The 23,784-nt window shown below is 38.0% G+C and overlaps 1 protein-coding gene across 1 annotated transcript in view; it reads left to right on the top strand.

Moving 5' to 3' along the window:
- The window catches only part of zer1 (zyg-11 related, cell cycle regulator), a 34,609-nt gene extending 25,488 nt beyond the window's left edge, over positions 1 to 9,121 (top strand). The window contains exon 16 of the mRNA XM_069919082.1: positions 8,262 to 9,121. Coding sequence (XP_069775183.1) covers positions 8,262 to 8,319 — 58 coding nt within the window. The 3' untranslated portion in view covers positions 8,320 to 9,121. The remainder of the gene's footprint in view (positions 1 to 8,261) is intronic.
- The last annotated feature ends 14,663 nt before the right edge of the window (positions 9,122 to 23,784 follow it).

Genomic DNA, 23,784 nt, shown 5'->3' with positions numbered 1-23,784 from the left:
CGAAAAGCAACCTCCAGACGAAGTCTCTGGAGCATCCTGACTTTTTAAATCTTCCAATTATGATAGAAATCTATGAATAGGCCCCACATTTTGTCATATTGAAACTTTGTATCTTTAAAGTTGTTTCTAATTTTCTCCAAGTTTAAACAGGACATAACATCATATAACCACTGGGTATGAGTGGGTGGAGAGTCATCCTTCCATTTCATTAAAATTGCTGGTATAGCTATCAATGAGGTAAAAGCTAAAATTTTCTCTTGGGTTGAAGTCAAGAGTATATTCTCTTCTCAAGAAAAATCAAACAAAGCAATAACAGGGCATAGTTCTAATTTGATATTTAAAATCTTTGATGAAGTCTGAAAAATATCTTTCCAATTTTTTTTAAATTCGGGCATTCGCAAAACATATCATTCAATGAAGCTTCAAAGATATACACTTTTCACATAGTAGGTCAACATCTGCATAAAAAACAAGATAATTTGCATTTGGACCTATGTATCACCTTGAATTGTAACAAACAATGACATGCACAAAATAGGATTCATTAATCAAGTTAAGAGTGAAAATCTAATCTTGGTCTGGAATGTTAAGTTCAAATTGGGTTCCCAATCATTCTTAATCCCAGTCATCGAGGCTGCTCTTAAATCTAATGTTATTATAAATAATTGATATTAATCCACTCTGAGAGAACTGAAAATCAAAAAGTAAATCAAGAATATTTTTTTTCGGAGGAGTCACGTGATTGAGTAGTGGCCGGTCAGGTTGAACCAGCCCTCTCCAGAAAAAAATTTTAAAAAGTTTGGAAAAGACAGAGCTCAATGAATATAAAACTCAAGAAATAGACGATAAAGTTACAGATAAGAACAAGAAGATGGCATCCAAGAAAGAGAAAGTAAGAACAACGGGAAAAAAAGAAGGAAAAATCACCGGAGAAGAAAGAAGGCCTTACCTGCACTCAGGAGCAGGGAACTGCGGTGATGAAGAGCAGCCGATCTCCGAGGCTGGTGAGTGCCCTGCGAAGTCGCGACCTCACGACCGGTAGACTCCAAAAATGGCTCTCAGAGCCAAACAAAAGTGCGCAATCAAAGGATAAAGTGAACACCAGCAGGAGCGGGCAGCTACAACACAACCAGCTGAGGGACGCCCGGCATCAGGGCGCTCAGCTGGAGGAACAAAATAATGCCAAGGAAAGGATCGAGGAGCCGGAAGAGGGAGAATGGCAGCAGGGTGACCGACAACAAAAGGAACAACAGCAGGAGGCCTGACAGACAGAAGGCCCGCGACCGGAGGCCCAACACCAAGAGGCCCGACAAAGACATAGAAGTAATTCATCAGAAAAAGGAGAAGAGACACATACAGAAGAAGAGGAAGAAGACCAAGATCTTCACAGGGAAATAGAAGATAAAACAGATGGACAAAATATACATAAAGCGTTTTTTGAAGAACAAATTAGATCATTAAAAGAATGATTATCATTCGAATTTAGTGCAATTAAAAGAAAAATAAAAAGAGCAGAAGATAAAATGCAAAGTTTAGAAATGGTCATGACAGAAATAGGGAAAAGAGTAGAAAATCTGGAGGAACGGGAAACTGCAGTAGAATTGGAAGTAAATGATTTGAGAAAAATTGGAAGAAAGTGACAAAAAAATTAAAGAGACACAAGAGTTGTTATCTCAGAAAATTAATATGTTGTTAAACTATAGTAGGCGAAACAACATAAAAATAATGGGCCTGAAGGAGGATGAAGAAGGCACAGACATGAAGGAATTTATAAAAGGATGGATCCCAAAGGTTTTGGGAACGACAGAATTGCATGAAGAAATGGAAATAGAAAGGGCACACAGAGCACTAGTACCGAAACTGCAGACACATCAAAAACCAAGATCCATCTTAGTAAAATTTTTAAGATATATGACAAGAGAAAATATACTGGAGTGGGCAAGGAATAAAGTTAGAGAAGATAGTAAGCCATTGGAATACAAGGGTCAAAAAATATTTTTTTACCCAGACATAAGTTTTGAACTCTTAAAGAAGAGGAAGGAATTTAATACAGTGAAAACGATTTTATGGAAAAAAGGTTATAAATTCATGTTTAAGACATCCAGCCGTACTTAAAGTATTTATACCTGTGGAGCAAAACAGGCTGTTCTCTGATCTGGAGAAAGCACAAGAATTTAGAGAACATTTGCAGGACAGAAGAAGAGATGAAGAGGAGTGACAAGAATGAAGACCAGCAATAAAGTATATAATAAAGATGTAATAATATAAAGTAAAAATAATGTATAAGTAAATAACTAAAGATGGAAAAGGGAAGGAAGGAAGAAGGGAGGAAAAAAAAGAGAGAGCTTTGTTATATGTATATTTTTTTTTTACAGTGTTTTCTGGGGGGGAGAGAATAACCGTCACTGCGAAATCAGTTGATGTTTGCGAGCAAGATCGCAAACCAAATGGAAAGGGGAGTTATGGTTGCCTGGCAAGGGATAAGGGCCAATTCAGAGAGGCGGGGGGGGGGGGGTTCATTTGGGGTTAAGTTGTAATTGGGTGTGGGGATTGTCGGAGTATTTTATGTTTTAAATGTGCTGTCATACATTGAGATTTAAAAGGAAAACTTAAAAGACAAAAATGGGAAAAAGGGGGATGGAGGTGGCGAGGAGGTGGAAAAGAGGTGTAAACAAGATATAAGATGGCCATGTTGAACTATATGACTATAAACATTAATGGAATACATAACCAAATTAAAATGAAGAGGCTACTAAATTTACTGAAAAAATTAAAAAATAGAAATAGTATTTGTGCAGGAAACGCATCTAACCGAAGTGAAACATAACAAATTGAAGAGAAACTGGATAGGACACTTAGCGACAGCATCATATAATTCAAAAGTTAGAGGTGTACCCATATTAGTTAACAAAAATGTACCAATCAAGATAGTGGAGGAAATAACTGATCCAGTAGGGAGGTATGTGATGATAAAGTGTCAGATATATGCAGAATTTTGGAATTTGCTCAATATATATGCACCTAATGATGAGGATCAAAAGTTTATACAAATTTTTTTTTAAAGATTGCATACACACAAGGAAATATATTGATAGGAGGGGATTTTAACCTTAATTTAGATCTAATGCTGGATAAAACTGGACAAAAGACAAGCAAAAAGAATAAAGTAGCCAAATTTATGGTTAAGTCATTGCAGGAAATGATATATGGAGGAGACAGCACCCAAAAGAGAAGGAATATTCATATTACTCGAGTAGGCACAAAACATACTCAAGGATTGATATGTTTTTGTTAGCTCATATTCAAGGGAGAGTCAGGAAAACTGAGTATAAAGCTAGACTACTTACAGATCATTCACATAGTTCTATTAGCAATAGAACTGGAGGACATCCCACCAAGAACAGAAAGATGGAGGTTAAACCCCATGCTACATAAAAGGTAGGAATTTAGAGAGTTTATTGAACGCCAAATTAAAACATATTTTGAAATAAACACAGAATTGGTTTAAGACAAATTTATATTATGGGATGCAATGAAAGCTTTCATTAGAGGGCAGATAATAAGTTATGTAACTAAGATGAAAAAGGAATACAATCGGGAAATAGAGCAGCTGGAAAGGGAGATAGCAAGTACAGAAAAGGAACAGTGAAAAGGGACAATATCAAGAAAAAGAGAGAATTGGCAGACAAAAAAATAAAATACGAAACATTACAAATGTACAAGGTGGAGAAGAACATAATGAAAACAAAGCAAAAGTATTACGAATTGGGGAAAAAAACACAAAATATTGGCCTACCAACTTAAGACAGAACAAGCTGAAACAAGGACAAAGGACAAACAAATCACATATAACCCAACAGAGATTAATGAAAACTTTAAGGAATTTTATGAACAATTATACCAAACTGAGAATGAGGGGAAATATGATAAAATAGAAGAATTTTATAAAACATTTAAAGAGTATCAGTAAAAGAATTACATAAGAAATTAAAGCACACATGTCAAACTCTGGCCCGCGATATAATTATATTTGGCCCGCAAGATCATATTAAATATATATTAGAGTTGGCCCGCTGGCCGCCGTGCAAGTATAGCACATGCACAGCAGCAAGCACCTACCATAGTAGTTTTTAGCACTTCCACAGCAGGAACATCAGTACACCGATATAGTTAACGGGAAAGTTAATTAGATATTCACAGCGGCGCCGATACAACGGACCCGCCGCCTAGCTCCAACGGACCCGCCACCTAGCTCCAACGGACCCGCCGCCTAGCTCCAACGGACCCGCCGCCTAGCTCCAACGGACCCGCCGCCTAGCTCCAACGGACCCGCCGCCTAGCTCCAACGTCTCCTTGAGCTTCATCTGTGGGCGGGTGCTGCTGGGCATCGGACTTTCCGTTGGGGTGGAGGTCGCAGACGAGTTCTACCGCTCTCAGTATTCACGGTGAGATGGCGAGACCAGCGGGGACTCCTTGGGTTGTTGGCGGCGGTTGCGGCAGACGGAGGCGGGGGCGGAGGAGGGAGAGGGGGCGGGGGGGATGCCGCTCGGGTTTGCTGGCTGGGCTGGGGAGGGCTCCCTGCAGACCTCTGCTCCCTGGCATGCTTCTCGGCAACGTGCGATCCTTGGCTTAAAGGCTAGAGAGAAATATTATTTATTGAATATTTTATTTCTTATTTGTTAATGCTTCTTATGGAAAGAGTTTAACCAAAACTATTATTAAACATTTATTTTAATAAGAAAAAGTTTAACATTACATATGTTGAGAGAAAACATGCAGATGTTGTTGAAAATTTTCAATAAATATTTAGTTCGGCCCTCGACTTAGTCCAAGTTTTTAATTTTGGCCCTCGGTGAATTTGAGTTTGACACCCCTGAATTAAAGGAATATGGAGAAATATCAGGGTACAAGATCAACGCAAATAAAAGTGAAGTGATGCCAATGAGTAACGCAGACTATACAGAATTTAAAAAAGAATCACCATTTAAATGGCAAACACAAGCAATCCGATACCTAGGGATCAGGTTAGATAATAACAAGACACTTGTACAAACTAAATTATCAGCCACTAATAAAGAAATTGCAGGAAGACTTAGAACATTGGAAAGAATTACCGCTAACATCGATAGGGAGGGTAAACTGCTTTAAAATGAACGTGTTCCCAAGCATACAATACTTATTTCAAATGTTACCAATTCCCTTAACAGAGAAATTCTTTGTTGAACTAAAGAGAATAATAAGGAAATTCTTGTGGAAAGGGGGGGAACCGAGGGTAGCGCTAGATAAATTAACAGAGAGGTATAACCAAGGTGGTTTGCAGTTACCAAACTTCAGAAATTATTACAGAGCTGTACAATGAAGGTACTTATCAAATTTTTAGCAGACGAGAGAAAAACCAGATTGGACTAAGATAGAACTAGATAAAATAGGAGAGGATACCAGAACATATACTTTATAAATGGGATGAAAAGCTGGTGCAATACAATAGCTCACCAGTATTGCATCATTTGCTTAATATATGGAAGAAGATACACGTAGGAAGGAAAAAAATGAATTACCAAATACCAAAATTGTTATTGATGCAAAATCCATTTATCCCTTTTACAATAGATAACCTTTCCTTTAGAGAATGGAAGAGAAAAAGAATCAAGAGAATAGAAAATTGCTTTTTGGGAAATAATTTATTAACATTTGAACAGTTGAAAGACAAATATGGAATAACTCACGGTACAATGTTTGCATACCAGCAACTGAAAGCTTATTTAAAGGATAAATTGGGAAACAGATTGAGATTACAGAAGGAAGCAGCTTTGAATATGTGATTACAGATACATTGATAATTAAAAGATTTATAACAAATATGTACATTAAGCTCCAAGATAAGGAAAATGATGAAATAAGGTATAACCCCAAACAAAAGTGGGAAAAGGACTTAAACATAAAGATAAAGAATGAAGCATGGGAAAAGTTATGTTCTGGAACTATGAAGAATACAATAAACACAAGGTTATGCATGATACAGTATAATTGGTTACATAGGTTATATATCACCCCTTAAAAATTTTTAAAATGGGATCCAACAATATTTTTTAAAAATATTTTTTTCTAAGATTCGAGGAAAAGCAAAAATTTTAAACTGAACAAAATGCCTAACGTGTAAATATCTAAAAAAAAATGCGTGTTAGAAAGTTTAAATTTGGATTTCAATTGTTCAAAAGAAGCAAAATTTTAATGAAAAGATCTCTAACTTTTGATACCCAATCTAAACCATTCCTTAAAACCTGATCTAACAAAGAAGGTTAAAGATGGTTATCTATAATAGGACTGCAAGAGATAAACTATTATGACCAAAAGATTTCCTAAATTGTGTCCATATTCTCAACCTATTTCTCATTATTGGATTATGTGCCAATTTAGAAGAGGAGATGGTAAATAGGAACCTAAAATAGCCAACACATGAATTTTTAGAGAAATTCAATTCCATTTTTACCCAAGAGGGCAGTTCATTAGTTTATCAAAATGTACCAATAAAAGAAGATTACGTATGTTAACCACCCAGTAGTAAAATCTAAGATTTGGAAATGATAGTCCCTGTTCCATTTAGTCTTTTGAAGGTGAGTTTTATTTATGCAAGATTGTTTTCCTTGCCATATGTATGAGGAAATAAACAAATCCACTGAATCAAAAAAAATTAGGAATAAAGATTGGTAATCAAATTGATACATCCAGTGATCGTAATGATAAATTTGACCATCACAATAATAATTCTTTAATCTGATTAAATAATACAAAAAGGTTTTCTTTCAATAGATTTTTGTAACTATCTCTTTTGACAAATCCCTCTTAAGTATATACCAAAATTAATATTGACACAAAATCAACTAATCCCTTTCACAATAAAAAACCTTTCCTTCAGAGAATGGGAGAGAAAAGGGATCAAAAGAATAGAAAATTGTTTTTCGGGAAATAAATTATTATCTTTTGAACAAATGAAAGACAAAGATAATATAACTCACGATACAATGTTTGCATACCACCAACTGAAAACCTACTTGAAGGACAAATTGGGAAACAGTCTGAGGTTACCAGAAGGAAGCAATTTTGAATATGTGATTACAGACACAATGATAATTAAAAAATTTATAACAAACATGTACATCAAACTGCAAGAAAAGGAGAACGAGGAAACTAACTGTAAACCTAAACAAAAATGGGAACAAGATCTAAACATAAAGATAAAGAAGGAAACATGGGAGAAGTTATGCTCAGGAACTATGAGAAATACAATAAACACGAGGTTACGCATGATACGATATAATTGGTTACACAAGCTATACATCACACCTCAAAAGTTAAATAAATGGGACCCAACAGTATCTGACAGATGTTTTCACTGTAAAAAGGAAATGGGAACAACAATACATGCAATTTGGACATGTGAGAAAGTGAAAAAATTTTGGGAAGATCTAAACCAGATATTAAATAAAATCACAACAAGCAATATACCAAAAAACCCAGAGATCTTCCTTCTAAGTAATATAAGAAATAAAGAATTTGGACTTGATTTGGATGGAGTACAAAAAAGATTTATTATGATAGCCCTAGCTGTAGCAAAAAAAATGTATTATGTCAACCTGGAAATTAGAAGACAACTTGAGAATACAACAATGGTACATAGAAATGAATAAATGTATTCCATTAGAAAAAATAACATATAATTTAAGAAATAACATCACAATATTCAAACAAATATGGGAACCATACTTGAAATACAATAGAGAAATCCTACCACGGACCTCCACCACCTAAAATGACAGAAGGAGAAGACAACGAAATGAACTGACTCAGTATATAAAAGTAAAAGATAAAAATTTCTGTTTATTTTTATTAAGTGATGACATTGTTTAACGGGTTTAATGTATCTTATAGATTGAACTTTGAATAAATGGGAAAGGGGGGTGAGGGAGGGGGAAAAAATGGAGAAAATGACACTATTTATTCAAGAGAAAAAAATGTCTATGTATTTTGGTCAGTTTGGTTTATAGTGTGAAAAATAAGTTTTAAAAAAAAATAATTTCAAAAAAAAAAGTATATCCAACATTTTCCATTTTTATTTACAATTTCTAGCATGTGCAGTTTTTCAATTTTAATTTAATCTTTTCATTTTCATCTAATATTATTCAACCTTTGATTAAAAACCAAACTGTTAATATACTCATCTGTTTTAAGAACATTATTACTCTTATTTTTCTATCCAACAGACAGGTCATTGAATTCTGTGAAAACTTTAAAGAAGAGCGGATGGACACATCAAGTTAAAGATTGAAAATAAGTTGTTACCCGCTCTCACTACTTCCTGTTAAGCGTGAAGTCTGTGTAAACACTGAGGAACTTTCATGTCCTGTTACAATAATGCATCAGATGCATTACAGAAGGACCCTTTGTGCATGACACAGTGTCAAGATGACATGCAGCAGAATCATTTGGTGTTGCACAAGAAAATGTTAATTCGTGTTATGTTTTTATTGGAATTAGCGTTTTCTCTCACTTTTTCTCTTTTAACTTTTGTTTGAATCTTATTTTTAATCTTTTTTCCTTGCCTTTTGGGTTCCATTTTCCTCCCCCACCCCATTCCAGCTGTATTCATTCATTTTGTCTCTTTTTTTCCTGTATTTTTGTAAATTGTGCTTCCATGATATGTCTTGAAAATTTTTGATTGTGAAATCGGGCTGTGCCAGTTAATCTAACCTTATGTCAACTGTTATAAACTTTTAAGAAAAATAAGGAATAATTAATAAATGATTTGTTGTTGAGGCAACTGTTCCTGTAAATGTGCTGATGTTCAGTTCTTAATCAGCAGATGATTTGATAACAGACTTGTATGCTTGATCTTAAAGGCAGCTGCAAGCATGAATGTTTCCAATTTTTGTAAAGGATTTTTATGTTCCATCTTTATTTACTCTGTTCTCAATTTCCCGCAAATTTAATACAATATTTCATTGCAGAAATGATACGATGGCATGACCTCAATTTGAAACCTGCCTAGTTACAGTTACATTCATGACCATTAGTGAGTTGATTTGGGCATTTATTGTTTTAATAAAATTAATGTTGAATTCTGGGGATGCTGAACTGATTATCAGATCAATTGTTACATTTTGTTTATCCCCAGTCATTTGACTTCCTGTCCACAGATTACCATGATTCATTTAGTATCTAGGAGACCTGATGGGAAGTTGAGGAAAGAGAAAGTTGTTTCTTTTGGTGATCTGACCAAATTAACTAATTTTGGCAGTCAATAATATATTGAAAGTTTACCAAATTTGATATGAGGGTGAGTCCAGACAATGTCATGCTTATTCAACATGCCTGTGTAGGCCACAAACTGCTTCCATTGTTGGCCAAGTCATATTGCAAAGTTGTTGCAATTGTACTTATTCCATGAAGATAGCTTCCATGTTCTTAACATACAAAGAAGATGAAGAGCCAATGTGCCACTACAATGGGAAACCAGCATCAAAGCAAATCCAATATCCTTATTAACTAATCATTTTATAAACTTTCATTTTTGTCTGTGTTTTCTTAAGGCTTGCTTTGTTTTTGTGTATCTTGTCTAAAAGCACCTGAGTGGGTACTGACAACATAGAACAGCTGGAAGCCTGCACTCTGTGGATCCTTGTGTGATTTAAACAAGTAATGGCTGAAAAATGTGTTATAGTGATGAGAAAGGAGAAGTTGAGCATCCTGTTGGAGGAAACCCACTTGTCACATTCCCATTAAAGGTTTTGACATTATCTTGGATAGTCTTGTAGAGGTTAACCTGCTTCCAATCCATTTATGCTTTTGATGACTGGATACTAGCTACAGACACTGTTGTCTTTGGGTGGCCAAATTTGTGCCAGTGTGCTAAATACATCATCAAGCTGCAGTAATGACAAAAGCTCCTTTTTCAGTTTGACTGGTCATGGTCTGGGGATTCTTGAGTTGGTAGGAATGTTACAACGAGGCTTTGAGAACATCCTTGAATTTTTTTTTCTGTCTATTTGTATGGTGACTATTTTAGATGTGTGGCTTGCCCAACGGAATCATTTCAGGGCCTCTGTGCTGGGAATGTTAGTTTGAAACCGGATTCTGACATTGGTTGGCTTGTGAATGTGGATTAATTAGCAGTGACGGCTAATCTGTGCCAGCACAGATTTATGCCATTCGAGGGGAAAAAGACTAACCTGGGCAGCACGGTTAGCATGATCCTATTACAGCGATAGCGACCCGGGTTCAAAATCTGACACTGTCTGTCAGGAATTTGCACATTCTCTCTGTGTCTGCATGGGTTTCTTCCTAGTGCTTCAGTTTCCTCCCATTCTCCAAAGCATAGGGTTGATTTGGATATAATTGAGCAGCATGGTTTAAATGGCCAGAATTGGTTTCTACCGTGTTGTAAATAAAAAAATTTAAATTTTAAGTTCAAGGCCACAAACCCTGCTCAAAGTTCATAATTTACCAGACAGCAGTAGCCCTGCATTTTATCATGCAAGAAAATACTGCAGAAAAGGGAAATCCAATGTTCAAGTAATCAAGACTACTAGATGAAAACCTATATCAATGCTGACCTTCCTAACTTATATCCATGTAAAAATGCTCCTTGGTCCTGGAGAAACACTATCTCGTCTTTACCGTACGAGCATGGTATGAACGATAAATAAAGGTGAGCATGCGTTTTGGCATCAATTGATCAGTTGAACATTAAGAGAGAATTCCCTGCCTTAATGACAGTTAATATTTCTCTTATCACTTCAAAATTTTCAAATCCAGGAGATAGAGTTTAAAGAGATCTTACAAATATAAATTCTTGCTGTTCTACACAAGCAGCCCAAATTTCCCTACATAGAATGCTTTTTACAATTCCAGAAAATATTATTGTTTACTTCATTACTAAAGTATTGGGGGACATACGATGGCTGTGAAAGATCCTTATCAATGTTTTATGATCTACCAATTGTTTTGTTTAAAAAAGAACCTAAGTACGTGCAAATCTAGATTCCTTTGCCCCTGCATGCTAATGAATGGAAGAAATGGCATAATTTCATTAAGATAACATTAGTGGAAGAAGGCTTGGGAGGATCATAGCCAGTGATTATAAATGAGTTGAGCCAAAAGTTTTAATTCTGGGCTGTAAATGTTGCATTGGAGTTTACAAGGGAGTTGGAGCACCTGCATGGTGGATAAATAAGAGTTAAACGAAATATTTTCCGGAGATAGGAGCCTTATGATACAGCTAATGAAAATCAAAACTCTATTGAAGATGGAAATCGGAAATAAAAAGTAAGCAGGCTTGGCAGCCCCTGGGGGTAGAAGCAATGTTAACGTTGCAGGTACTATCAATTAATTAGATTCAATTACCTTGCAAGTGATAACCAAAAAGGGGAACAATGTGTTTTACTGGACAAACAGAACCTTTCTAAGGAACTTGAAGGATAATCTGCTCTTGATATTGCATTGAATTTGTACCATTGAAGCAGGGTATTCGGCCCAACTGATGTTTACATCCACATTATTTACATCCTTATTTATTGCATTACATCAAACTCCACCTCTTGTTCGTATGTTCATCTATCATTTAAATCCATCACAGAAGAGCTGGCAAAACTCAGCGGGCCATAGAAAGAAAAGGGAGGTCGCTGTGGATGCTGTGTGACCTGCTGAGTTTAGTGTACTGCACAAGACCCCAGCATCTGCAGATTTTCTTGTGTACCTCTTTTTTTAAAATCAATCGCTTCAATAGATGTAAGCGTTTTATTTAGTGTCTCTGCTCCCGTTTCCCGTGTTCATCGCCGCAACGTTATTGGCATCTGTACTGACAAAAATGTAACCACTTTGAAGCGTCGTTCCTGAAGTTCTCTTAAACCATTTCAATCCGGTTTAGGTAATCCAACCCGGTTTTTCTGTAACGCCAACTGAGGTTGAATTCTTCACATTCCCTCAAGAGTTTCAACTTGCAGGAATTCCAGAGAATAATTTAGAGGCAGGGGGACATATAAATCCAGAACCATCAGCAAGTCTCGGTTAGAGGGAAGAACAGCCTCCCCTTTCCCAGCAGGTGAGTGCGTCAGGATTAACCTGTTGAAGTTTTCTGTCTTGAAGCAGATGGTATGAGCTCGGGTGAGAAAACCAGAGAATGCTGCAAGTCAGGCAGCATTTGTAAATGAAAGTCCATCCAGCTGAAACATTAACTCTCTCGCTCAACTAAAGCTGTTTAGTTTCCAGCATTGTTTTTATTTGCATATTTCTAGGAACTGTAATACTTTGCTTTTTAGATTTGCATGTGATCCTAAGGTTCAGGTACCAGTGCCAGGTCGGATTTCACCTGTGAGTCCAGTGAAACCCACCCACGCCCCCTCACCCCGGTTTCTCTGAGCAGTCTCCCTTTGTCATTCAAGCCCTCCAGTACAGGTAACCTCCTTCTCTGCACCCCGTCTATCTATCCTACAGATAGGCGATTAGAATTGCACAGAACGCTCCCAAATGTGGTTCTCTCCAATGTATTTTCTTGTTGTCTCGTGCCGTTCCAACTCCTGCATTCGACGAAGGAAGTGTGGCCTTTTTCACCACGTTAACACTTAACCCCCTCCACGTCCTCCCCCTCAAAAGATGCTCCTCCTTTGAAGAAGACCGCAGAGCCCACCTCACTGACAAAAGGCAAAGGAGGAAAAACCCAACACCCAACCCCAACCCACCAATTTTCCCTTGCAACCGCTGCAACCGTGTCTGCCTGTCCCGCATCGGACTGGTCAGCCACAAACGAGCCTGCAGCTGACGTGGACTTTTTACCCCCTCCATAAATCTTCGTCCGCGAAGCCAAGCCAAAGAAGACCACTTTCAGAAAACGATGTCGATGTATCGCTAGGTCTACCTGTTCTCCAACACTCTGCAGGGTCCTTCCATTCACTGCAAGTCTTGTGCTGATTTAATCTTCCAAAACGCTTCTCCAAATTAAATCCTATCTGCTATTCCTTAACTCATTTCCCCTCTACCTGAATTCTTGATCGGTAACCACGACAACATTTTGCTTCGACATTCAATATTTTGATGGTATAATCATATTAAGATAATAGTTCACCTTTGCATTCTCCATGCAACCATTGCTGACGACAGTTTCTGTGAGCACAAGGTAATAAGTCTACCTAAAATGTAACAGGAAGTGATGAATCTTTTTTTCAATCCAAAGACCATTCCCAATGCCTTTTCTCAATTTGAACGTGGTTTTTTTCCCACTCATTGATGGTGTGTGTGATACAAACACATTTTTCTTGACTACTGTCTGATACATGATGAGTAATGGCTTCCACTTGATAATTCAAAACATCTGCTATTTAAAAAGTATTTCTATCTCACAGGAAACAAACAAACATTGATTTCCAGTCTCTTGCACAAATTGACCAATCCCTTCTTTAATACAAAAATACTGGCATCAATTGTGATGCAAAATGTGATGGGTAGGGACCATGCTCAGTGAAGATTCAGCAATGTTTTCAGATTTGTTTGCCTTCAAAATTGCTCATACTTTCTCGTTGACTGGTTCCAATTGATTTGTTTCGTATTATAGCCCAGGATCAAGAACTACTTTCTGTACAAAAGCACACATTGTGAACTTTACATTGAGTTTGTGTGTCTGCCTGACCACTTCTTTTATTTTACACATTCGTAATCCTTTACAAAATGCAAAACACTACTGAAGATTATTGAATGTTGACCTGAAAGAAATCCTTGAATGGTGGGAAGGAAGGGGGTAAAAAGACAGGATGCCCTGGAGGTTCAGCAGGTGTTGGTGCAGCTCATCTTGGGAGAACCAGCTCCTTTGGAATGCTTAAAAAAAAAGGTGACTTAAGTTACAGAGGATGATGAATTGAACACTGAAGCAAGGCAGAAGGTGAGGACAAGGGGAATCCTCCTGTTTTGGGCAGGAGGATAAAGGGTATTGAGAACAAAGGTGATAAACATGGAACAGATTTGATTGGAAGTCCTGTTGAGAAAATTCAAATGGCCTCTTCAATTAAAAAAAAATTCTTGAACTGATGGTAACTAATCCACACCTATGTCATGAGCAAATTTAGTTTACAGCTTGTGAAGGTCATCATGATGTCCCAGAGAGAAAATCTGAAGACTGATGAAAACTTGGCTCTAATGAAAGATCTGGAGGATCGGCTGAGGATCCAAATTGACAAGTTGGAACACTTGCGAATCTCCATCGCTGAGGTAATGTACTTAATTTTCCCTTTTAATTACTCACCACTGTTTGCTGTGATGAAAGAGATCAATGTCATTCACAGAACTCCAAAAGCATGAGCTAATTTCTCACATGAAGTGGGTAATTTAGTGAGGGAACATATTGCAAATACTGTTCTCCTCTACTGGGTTAGGAATCACTGAAGTCGGGGTACACTTTAAGAGTCAATAGCATACTTACAGAAGAATGTTTGGTGTTAGAGCTCTTCTCTGGGACATTGAACACACCATTGCAGTCCAGATTAATCCCCATTCTTCATTTTTCAGTAAGATATTAATCTGTGATGTCTTTTCAGGTGAATGCAAAGAATATCACAGCACTATTTTAAAGAACTATGGAGATGTCACTGGCATCCTGATCAATGTTAATCCTTGAACTGCCTTCAGTCAAGAAAACATGATCTGGTGTTGTTCATGCTGTCTCTCTGCGTGCTTTCAAGAGGGAGCTAAAGAGGGACAAGGCATGGATAATAATGAAAGATTAGAGTCATAGGGTGTTGTTTTACAGGAGTCCATTCAGCTTAATTTGTCCATTTCATCCAGATATCCCCACTTCATTGTGTTTTCTCCATAGCCAGGAATATTATAACTTTTCTAGTACTTATTGATTCAATTCATTTCTTAATGTTATTATTGAATCTGCATCCATTTCCTTTTGGGCAGATAATTACCATAAATATTTCAGGAGATGAAAATGATTATGCTGAGTTGCAGAAGTGATGTAGTAGGAATCATGTGGTCGTGATGCACCAGCTATTTAGAGTGTCAGGGATGGATGTGGGGGACAAACCTCTCTCCTATTCATGTTTCGCTGTTTGAAACAGTTGTTCTGTATGTTCCTGGGATTCAGGCGGTGTCACCCAGCAGCGAGATTGGTTTTGATTGTATTCAGGAATCCAATGATGACCTGAAGCTGCTGATCATGGACCATGGGGACCAGCTGGCAAGAATGAATGAACGAATGGAGACACTTCAAATGAACACAGCTGTGTTTGTACAGGTTAGAGAAATTTATGATGTGTGAGTTGAGGTACAAATTTAAAAATATTTCTTAGCAAACTTTCCACATCTCTTTCCTTTCCCACCATATGCTAATTTAGTGCATATGACTGAAGTAATTTGTTTTTACAAAGTATCTCGCTGTGGCATGTAAGAATTTTGGCCATACGTACATTGTACTTGTTCATGTGACAATCAACTCATCATTTCAGATGAACACAAAACCCCGGACTTGGAATAATAAACAATCCACCAAGCGCTACAACCGGTGGCCAAAGTTGACAAACACAGATGACACGCGCTCAGAGATGGGATGGTCCCCAATGAGAACACGGCGAAACAGCGATGCTGCATCAGAGATGTCATGTGCTTGGTGACAACCTGAAATTCTCAACCTCCATGAACTTGGAAGTGGGAAGAATGGAATGCAGGGGTGGAATTCAAGCTACCATTCCTCTCATGCATTGTGTTTCTAATTTTTCAGATTCATTGTTCAAAAGGGTCTATATTCTGCACCAGCCTTAGTTTCAGAATCAAACTACATTCATATTTTGTTTGTGTTGCAATAAAGGTCATACATAATTTCACAAGTTGCATTCCCAGTCAGGAAGTCACACCCCAACCTGGGGTTCTGAGCCTGTGATCTAGACCAACATTCTTAGTCCAGTAGAAAAGAAATGCAGCATAGGTTGAATTCAATGGTTTTCAATGAGACATTAAACCTTGCCTCTCAGACATTTGGGAAGAATTCTTCAATGTTTTGGCCAATATTTATCACTCAACCAGCAATTTTTAAAAAAATGTTTGTGGCATTTGTGCACATTTCATTGCCTAACTGTGACTGTAATTGACACCATTTGGGATGGACCAAAGGTTGTGCAATATTCTGATGCAAAGACTGAAGGAAGTTGGATACAGGACCAAAGTTGTGGTGCAAATGTTTATAATTAAATTTTTAATACAAAAGAATTTTGCATTGATATTGTGTCTTAAAGCTTCTGGTGAATTAAAGTGGTGTTTCGACAAAGAAATCCTTTTTTAATATACCTTTGGTTCAATTTGGCAGACAATTTTCAAGCAGCAAACACTTACCCCCAAAGAACAATGTAATGACCGATAATCTAGTTTTGGTTTTGAGAGAAAAAGACTATCTCGGGATTTAAAAAAAATTAAACATACAACAGGGTAACAGGCCCATGAGCCCATGCTGTCCAAATACACCCTACTGACCTCCACTTCCATAGTTTTTGAAGGATGGAAGGAAACTGCAGAACCCAGGGAAATTCCACGCAGACACAGGGAGAATGTACAATCTCCTTACAGTGCCGGATTCGAACACCATACCTGGTGCTAAATGCTACTCAAATCGTGCTGCTCCAAGAGGAGCTTTCCTCTTTCTGTTCAAATAATGTTCTGGGCTCTTTTACATTTTCTTGCCAGGGCAGATGGAGGATCAGTTTAATAACTCTTCAGAAAGACAGCTATCCAGAGGTTCAACACTTCTCCAGTGATGCAATAAAGTCTAGATCTTTGTGAAATTGCCTGAGATGGTGCTGGATGCAGTCTCAAGAGGGAATTGAAAGAAAAGGAAAAACTTTAGCAAAGAGCAGAGGTTGGACTAAATGGATTGGTGTGCTTTAAGAAAAGAAAACAGCACAGATGTAATGGACCAAATGATGGAAGGGTTTTTACATGTCATTTTTTAAATGCATCTGTTTTTGCCTACCATTGTTTGAAATGCCAACTTTTGTTCCAAATACTGCAAGTTTAACTAAAATTATATTTGAGTTGAAAAATTATTTTTGGATGGATTAAAAAATACATTTAATTTGTAAAGTTTATTGATGTTAAATAACAATTTTATCTCGTGACAGGCAAAAAGGCACTTAGATAAAAATTATGACCAAATATTTAATTTTTATTAGAAAACTTTAACTTGAATATGTTTGCAATACAGCAAAGAACAATATGTAAAGTTCTCTCAACTGTTAAAATAAACTTTCTTACTGCATTAGCTGTTGTTGCTTAAAATTTTATTTAATATCCTTGTAATTATCACCTTGATCTGCAAGTCTATCAGAGTAAGTCTGAGATACTGACACATTCTCAGAATTGGGGGAGGAAAGTAAAGCATGGATGATCAAGGATAAATCTTTTTTTGCACGGAAAGGATATGGGGGCCAAAACTCCATTCCTCTAGGTGGTGAACAATAATGTTCAACTTACTATAGCAGCCAAGAATGAAATTAGTAACTAATGGTCAAAATGCTTTTGCCTATCTCAGACAGGAAGAAATTCATCAGTCAGAATGCTATTTGTGATTAACAGGAATAATTTTAGTACCAGATTGGTGAGACTGAAACTGCAAATTAATTCATAAATTTAACTGGGTGCTGAGTCTGAGGAGAAGCCCTCAGTCAACAGAGGGGGGAGAAACAACAAGGTGCCACAGTGGTATTAAGAGAAGAATTTGAAATGTACATTGATGAGGTGATTGACATTATGTAAAATGTTTCGAAAGTTTTTCCTATATTGTAAATAATTTACCTGATATGATTGAAACTATGTTTGTTGATGTGGTAGTAATTACACGACTCAAGAGGAGAGGTTAAAACAACAACTATTTACTACTATTTACAAGTGGGAGTTCTGTACATGGTGGCCATACCGGGCCTGGATTCCGTTGCACTCCAGCCCACTAATCTGGAGCTCGAACATGCACAAACTGTTACGAGTATGGTGGCTGCAACATGATTGCAGCAGGTGCCTAGTGACTGGTCTACATCCCCTTTCTTTAGTCAACCCCAACGTAACACCGTTTTCAAGTTAACATTACACAACAAACACAACTGACGTAGATTAGTCTTTGTACTTGGGGTTCGGTTTACAGATGCACCCAGAATGCATCCTGTTGGCCCTCTGTGGAGGTAGAAGCCTGTGGTACCTCAACCTGAGAATGTGGAGGAGTCATGTGATGGAGTAGTGGCCGGTCAGGAAAACCAGCCCTCTCCAGGAAAATAGGAAAAAAGTTAGGAAAAAGCAAAGCATAACAAAAATAAAATATAAGAAATAGAAGATAAAGATACAGAGAAGAGAAAGAAGATGGCTCCCAAGAAGGAGAAAATAAAAGCATCAGGAAGATAAGTAGAAGTCGCCGGAGAAGATAGAAGAAGGCCTTACCTGCACGAAGGAACAGGATGCTGTGGTGGTGAGGAGCACCTGACCCTTGAGGTCAGTACCTGCCATGCTGAGTCGCAACCCACAACCCGGTGCACTACAAAAATGGCTCTCGGAGCCAAACAAAAGTGCGCAATCAAAGGAGAAAGAGGACACTGGAGGGAGGGAGGCTCAGCAGAGGAGCGGGCTGTCACAGAGTGAACAGCTGAGGGTCGTCCGGCACCAGGAAACTCAGCTGGAGAATGAGGAAGCCAGCAGAAGAGGGAGCGATGAAACAAGAGGGAGAAAGACGGAAGGATGACCGACAAGAAGATCAACGTCAGGAAGCACAACGGACGAGCAGCCCAAGAGGGGAGGACCAGCAAGAAGAGGCCCGACAAAGAGATACAAGCAGCTCATCGGGAAAAACAGAAGAGACACAGACACAAAGAAGAGAAGACACAAATACAGACACAGAAGAAGAGGAAGAAGAAGACCAAGATCTTCACAGAGAAATAGAAGGTAAAACTGATGAACAGAATATAGATAGTCTTTTTTGAAGAACAAATGAGATCATTAAAAGAATGGTTATCGTTAGAGTTTAACGCAATTAAAAGGAAAACGAAAAGTACAGAAGATAAAATGCAAAGGTTAGAATTGGTAATGACAGAAATAGGGAAAAGAGTAGAGAATGTGAAAGAACGGGAAATGGCTGTAGAAATGGAAGTAAATTACTTAAGAGAAAAATTGGAAGAAAGTGACAAAAAAATTAAAGAGACACAAGAGTTGTTATCTCAGAAAACTGATACGTTGGAAAATTATAGTAGGCGAAACAAGATAAAAAGTGGGCCTGAAGGAGAGTGAAGAAGGCACAGATGTGAAGGAATTTATAAAAGGATGGATCCCGAAGGTCCTGGCAAGGACAGAAATGCAGGAAGAAATGGAAATAGAAAGGCCACACAGAGAATTAGCTCCGAAACCACAGATACACGACAAGAGAAAATATACTGGAAAGGGCAAGGAATAAAGTTCGAAAAGATAATAAACAATTGGAATACAAGGGTCAAGAATTTTTTTTTTTTTTACCCAGACATAAGTTTTGAACTCTTAAAGAGGAGGGAGTTTTATACAGTGAAATTGATTTTATGGAAAAAAGGTTACAAATTTATATTAAAACATCCAGCCGTGCTTAAAATATTTATACCCGGGGAGCAAAACAGACTGTTCTCGGATCCAGAGAAAGCACAAGAATTCGCAGAACGTTTGCAGGACAGAAGATATGTAACAAGAACGAAGAACAGCGATAAAGTATATATAAAGATGTAAAAACAATGTATATGTAAAGAACTAAAGAGGGAAAAGAGAAGGGAAGGAAGGAAGTAAGAGGGGAAAAAAAAGAGCTTTGTTATATGTGTTTTTAAAAAAAGTGTTTTCTGGAGAGGGCTGGGTAGAGGGGGAATAACCATCACTGCAAAATCAGTTGACGCTGCGAACATGATCGCAATCCAAATGAAAAGGGGAGTTGTGGTTGCCCGGCAAGGGATATGGAGCAATTCAGAGAAGTGGGGGGAAGACTTTTGGGGTTAAGGTATTAGTGGATGTGGGAACTGCGGGGGTACTTAATGTTTTAAATGTGTTGTCGTACATTAAGTGTAATGAGAGAAAACTAAGAGATGAAAATGGGGAAAAGAGGGATAGAGGTGGCGAAGAGGTGGAAAAGGTGTATGCAAGATATAAGATGGCCATGTTAAACTATATGACTATAAACATTAATGGAATGCATAACCAAATTAAAAGGAAGAGGCTACTAAATTTATTGAAGAAGGAAAAAATAGATATAGCATTTGTGCAGGAAACGCATCTAACTGAAGTGGAACATGACAAATTAAAGGGAGATTGGGTAGGACACGTAATGGCAGCATCCTATAATTCAAAAGCTAGAGGTGTAGCCATACGAGTTAACAAAAATGTACCAATCAAAATAGAGGAGGAAATAATAGATCCGGCAGGGAGGTATGCAATGATAAAGTGTCAGATATACTCAGAATTTTAGAATTTGCTCAATATATACGCACCTGACGAGGAGGATCAAAAGTTTATGCAGGATATTTTTTTGAAGATTGCAGACACACAAGGAAATATATTGATAGGAGGGGATTTTAACCTTAATTTGGACCCAATGTTGGATAAAACTGGACAAAAGACAAGTAAAAAGAATAAAGTAGCCAAATTTATGGTTAAATCAATGCAGGAAATGAAACTTATGGATAGAGAAGGAATTTTCATATTATTCGAGTAGGCACAAAACTTACTCAAGGATTGATATGTTTTTGTTGTCAGCCCATATTCAAGGGAGAGTTAGGAAAACTGAGTATAAAGCTAGACTACTATCAGATCATTCTCCCCTATTATTAGCAATAGAACTGGAGGACATCCCACCAAGAACATATAGATGGAGGTTAAACTCCATGCTACTTAAAAGACAGGAATTTAGGGAGTTTATTGAATACTAAATTAAAACATATTTTGAAATAAACACAGAATTGGTTTAAGATAAATTTATACTATGGGATGCAATGAAAGCCTTTATTAGAGGACAGATAATAAGTTATGTAACTGAGGTGAAAAAGGAATACAATTGGGAAATAGAGCAGCTGGAAAGGGAGATAGCAAGTACAGAAAAGGAACAGTGAAAAGGGATGATATAAAGAAAAAGAGAGAATTGGCAGACAAAAAAAAATACAAAACATTACAAACGTACAAGGTGGAGAAGAACATAATGAAAACAAAGCAAAAGTATTACAAACTGGGAGAAAAAACACATAAAATATTAGCCTGGCAACTTAAAATAGAACAAGCTAAAAGAACGATACTGGCATCAAGGAAAAAGGACAAACAAATTACATATAATCCAACAGAGATTAATGAAAATTTAAAGGAATTTTATGAACAATTGTATCAAACTGAGAACGAGGGAAAAGATGACAAAATAGAGGAATTTTTAGCTATAATTGAATTGCTGAAATTGCAAGAAGAGGAACAAAACAAACTAATAAAACCATTTGAAATAGAGGAAATACAAGATATATTAAAAAAGCTGCTGAACAATAAAACACCAGGAAAGGATGGATGGATGTTCTTGGCATCTAGGACTGAGAATACAGTTGCACCAGCCAACATTTGTGCAGCAACCTCTTCCATAGTGTATACCAGATGGTGTGGTCTCTTCAGGGCTGTGTTGAGGTTCTGCAGGTTAATGCATATCTGGATTTCTTGCCCATCCTTCTTGTTGGTGACTACTATGGAGGACACCCATTCACTTGGCTCTGAAACCAGAGTAATTACACCCAACTCCTGCATTCTGCCAACTCCTTCATGGCCACAATTATGCGATGCACCAGACAAACCACAGGTCTTACTTCAGGGTCGAGCCTCATGGAATACATTACTGGCAGCCTTCCAAGTTCATCTGAGAAAAGATCATTGTATTCCGAGAAAATTTTCTACGACAAATCATCTTTGGAGGGGCATACTTGGTGAACGTCTCTACTGAATGAGATGAGTTCCATGTCCATATATACACTTAGACCAAGCAGAGGCAGAATATCCTTGTGGACAACAAAGACCATCTGTAAATGTAACTGTCCTTGTAGGTAGCACCGCAGCTTCACCATACCAATGGTGCTGCCCCCGTATGCCACTAGACTTGTTGAATTGATGCATGGCTTGATCTGTTCCCCTTTTCTTAGTCAACAGAATGTCTTCTCCAACTTGACTTTGCACTTGGCTCCCGTGTCGACCTTAATTTCCGCAGCCTTGTCCTTCTAGGTCTGGGCCTAGTATTGATCTGCTGTCTGGATCTGCGGCATCTTTTGAAACGGTTCCACTTTCTGCAGGCTTGATACTGATGGCTGAAAGCTGGATGCATTTCCTTTCTCGCTGCATGGTCACCTCCGTAGTCATTGCACTTATTAATGGATGATGATGTGGTTTGGTCTGGCTGGCTCTTCCTCCTGGTCTTCAGCCATTGTTTCTTTGTAGATCTCACCTGGACTGCATCAATGCTCATGTAGGCTGCTGTGGAGAGGTTAACTTCTTACTATTCTCCTGTCATTTTATAAATCAGACAGGTAGAGATAGCCTTCGCGAGCGTTGTCACTGTCGCACAGAAACACCTTCCTCATGCTGTCATTATAAATGCTACAGACCACCAGCCTGTCTCTGAGTCGTTCCTCGCAGAGCATTCCAAAGTTGCAGGTCTTTGCTCTTATCTTTAAATCGCTGAAGTATGAATTGATCGATTGTGGATTGGACATTTCTCTAAATTTCTTTTGCTGCCACCGAGAATCAACTCCCCTTCACTTGCATAAATGATCTCTCCCTCTCTATGGCTTCTAGACCTGCCAAATTTAATAAAAGGTATGCTTTGATGCGGGCTTGTCGCTATGCATTGCTGCGATAAATATATCATACCCTTGTTTGAAAATACACCAGCTCTCAGCAACATTAGCCTCGATGATGAGTGGGTTGGGTCGTCTGAATCCATTCGCCATGGAAACTGCTGCAACGTTTGCTGGTTCCTCACTTGCAAGTTGCAGCGTGAATAAAAGCTCTCACGGCGGGAGGGAGAACTGCACAAGTTGACCGGGAAGCCTCAAGCTCGGACGCTCACCATCTGTGATAGTACAGATCTATCACCAATGTACATAGTTACTGTATCTAGACTGTGCTTACAGCGATTGGCTGAGAGCTAAGCCACACCCATTACCTGGGCCTTAAAGGGCTGTGTCCCTAGCCAGGTCGGATCATTCCGGACTGGTCGGCCACCTGTGAAGAGCTCCGGTCTTTTGCTAATAAGAGCCTTGGTTTGGATCAACAAGTCTTTGGTTCTTTCGACGAGCTCTACACCATCTCACTTCTGAAACCATGTTTGCCGATGTGGGAGTAACGTTAATGATTCAAGAGGTGAGGTTATAACGATATTATTTGCATGGTAGCTGTACCGCGCCTGGACTCCTTTGAACTCCAGCCCACTAATCGGGACCTTGCGCGTGCGCAGACCGCTACTGCGAGTACGGTGGCTGCCACGCGATTGCAGCGGGTACCGAGCAACTGGTCTACAGGCTTGAATTTGTACTTTCGCAATAATTTATTGCGAATAAAGTATATATTTTGAAAAAAAACAATCCGTCCAATTCTGCTTAAAACCATTCAATTTCTTATTCTTGTGCTGATCATCTCTCCCAAAGTATTTTTTGCACCATCTTCCCATTCTAATCCATTAAGTAAGCAGGTGAAAACCCCAATCAGTCCTGAATGTCTTTACAATCACTAACACCCAGTGCT

The sequence above is a fragment of the Narcine bancroftii genome, chromosome 1, assembly GCF_036971445.1.
Source record: "Narcine bancroftii isolate sNarBan1 chromosome 1, sNarBan1.hap1, whole genome shotgun sequence".
Taxonomy (NCBI): Eukaryota; Metazoa; Chordata; class Chondrichthyes; order Torpediniformes; family Narcinidae; genus Narcine; species Narcine bancroftii.
Note: the sequence above shows the minus strand (reverse complement) of the source record. Positions and strands in the feature narration are given on the sequence as shown.